The 2372-nt window shown below is 39.2% G+C and overlaps 1 protein-coding gene across 1 annotated transcript; it reads right to left on the bottom strand.

The window, feature by feature from the left end:
• Nucleotides 1-316: 316 nt before the first annotated feature.
• Nucleotides 317-1913, bottom strand: LOC141632294 (protein PHYTOCHROME KINASE SUBSTRATE 1). Its single transcript, XM_074444855.1, has one exon. It carries the CDS (start codon nucleotides 1758-1760, stop codon nucleotides 516-518), a length of 1245 nt encoding a protein of 414 aa, XP_074300956.1. The 5' UTR covers nucleotides 1761-1913; the 3' UTR covers nucleotides 317-515.
• Between the last annotated feature and the right edge of the window lie 459 nt (nucleotides 1914-2372).

Here is a 2372-nt window from a genome sequence, read left to right as displayed (position 1 = left end):
TCACTTAGCTGTCGTGTCGCGTATCCGACACTTATAAGTCCGATAATACCGACACGACACTTCACTTTAGACCAAAAAATTGAAAAATCTGCACAAAATAGCCGTACCCAATACTCGACACGCGTCAGACACGACACCCATGTCGGAGGGTCAGTGTAACACAGTGACTTAATCTTACCCAAGTAGATCAAATGCAAGATGAAATCCAACAACATGCTGAAAATCGTAGAATTATATACTCCATTTTCCTTCCGTCCCGGTCATTTGTTTACCTTTGATTAAAACATTCTCATAGTGAATATAAAATGTAAAAGTCTGAGACGAAAAGAGTAAATGCTTTTTACATACGTTCATATTAATACAATAAGTTACCTACTCCTCAAAATAATGAATACGAAAGGTAAACAAATGACTGCGACTCTGAGAGTCTAAGACGGAAAGAGTAAATACTTTTTTACATAAGTTTATGTTAATACAGCAAGTTAGCAAACAAAACAAACATGCATGTAGAAATACTAATAAAGGTACAAAATGTCATTATTACTAGGAGTAGTCTTTAACTGTCTAAGACTATTTCCAGGTAACTTAGCTTCAGCTTGAAACCTTGTTACAGTACTGTAACTCTCCGAAAACCGATGCATTTTCACACTTTCATCTGGTTTCCTCTTAATAACAGGACTTCTGCAAACATCCTCAGCAACTCTTACAGCTTTCTGGCTTTTACATCCAGCAAACAGCATTCCTCCTGGCCTCGGCTTCTGCCCACCTTTATTCACTGCCGCTTTCACAGGCAGTGGCGGCTTCATACTCGATCTTTTATTCTCTGAATCAGGAAAACCAGTACAGTCAGCAACACTAGCAGTGACTACACTCCACTCTATGCTAGCCTCACTCGGCGCATAACCAGATGTACGTGTTGTACAGTCGCCAGACAATTTCTGTGATCCTTGAATGGAACATGTCATACCCTCGATCTCAAACAGGTCTGAGCTGGCATCGCTCTCAGTGTCTTTACAGGTCTCACTTAAAGTCTCTGATGATCTCGGTATAGCATCCCATGACAACATGTTTAGCCGCTTCTCTAGGCTAAACCGTTTGCTTCCTTCATCCGAGCCAAACACTTCTAATGATTTCTTCCGTCTATGCTCTTCCGCTTCTTCCTGGCTGTCTAGCTGAATCTTCTTCAGTTTATTCAACCGTGTAATTTCAGCTGCGTCCAAATTCGTCTGGATTGTTCTTATGATCGGCTTTTCATATAACGCTTTCTCTATGTTCCCTTTTCCAGGTTCGCTAAACTTATCTTGATCAGCAAGCTCAACAGATTTCTTGTCACAACAGTAACATGACAGGAATGCTGAGTTTTTACTGCTACTGTTGTTTTTACTCCTAGAAGAATTTCCCTGCACGCGTCTTAACAGCGCACTCTGGCTATTATAACTCGATTCTGAATGAATACTTGGAGTCTTCGGCTGTAAATTCAACTCTGACAGCTTCGCTGTAGTAGCCGCCCTATCAGTAAGATTTTTCCTGACAGGATCCTGATATTTTTCAGAACCGGTGATACTTTCCTTAACGATTACTCCATTAAAGTACTTATCGGCCTTAAACACATCAATCTCTCCATTATCCGCGACTTTCTTCACCCTAGGGCTATGGCTTGTTTTCACAAGCGTATGGATGTACATTTCCTTGGTGGTATCGGTGTTTTCAGAGAGCCAAGAAGGCGGTAGTATAGTGTTTGGAGACGATATTGAAGCCATGTACAATTTTTTTTGTAAGATTAGTGTTTAGAAGAGATGAAATAGGGTTTAGGTTATTAGTAGAAGAGTAAACTGAACTGTTATATAAACATATTAAAATGCAAAAGCCAGATGGCTACAAAGTGTCCGAAAATGACTCGTCATTAAGGATATAGGGACTATATATATAACGTCAAGACGAGAATATAGAATAAAATTAATTATCGACAAAGATATATAAACATGTTTTGTGTACCGAAAAATGAACGTAGGACCTCCTACACTTCTAGTTCACCTACTTGTATTCACACATTGAATAGTATTTGGTGTGTCGAATTAACAAAAAAAACAATTTTCGATTTAGTTGGTATGCGACTAACAAGTTTATTAGCTAGTTGTGTTGAGTTTAAGCTTTGAGAGATTGAAACTGAAACCGCGTTAAAAATTTATAAGGTGAATAATCGAGGAATTTTAAGCCTACCAAAATTCATGGAGCTCAAAATCTTTGGCGAATGGCTGGTGTTCAGGGTTTATCGTTGACAACAGTGAGTAATCTTTGCTGGTGTAAATGAAATTAAAACGTATACACCACGTGGCGCGCGTGGGAGCCAAGCCGGTGTAACATAAATGAAT

The sequence above is a fragment of the Silene latifolia genome, chromosome 2, assembly GCF_048544455.1.
Source record: "Silene latifolia isolate original U9 population chromosome 2, ASM4854445v1, whole genome shotgun sequence".
In the NCBI taxonomy this organism is placed as follows: Eukaryota; Viridiplantae; Streptophyta; class Magnoliopsida; order Caryophyllales; family Caryophyllaceae; genus Silene; species Silene latifolia.
The sequence above is the reverse complement of the archived record's forward strand: the minus strand, read 5'-3'. Positions and strand labels throughout refer to the sequence as shown.

Bases quoted from the DNA above. Each gene is read 5' to 3' on its own strand.
- LOC141632294 (XM_074444855.1), bottom strand. From the start codon at position 1,760: ATGGCTTCAATATCGTCTCCAAACACTATACTACCGCCTTCTTGGCTC.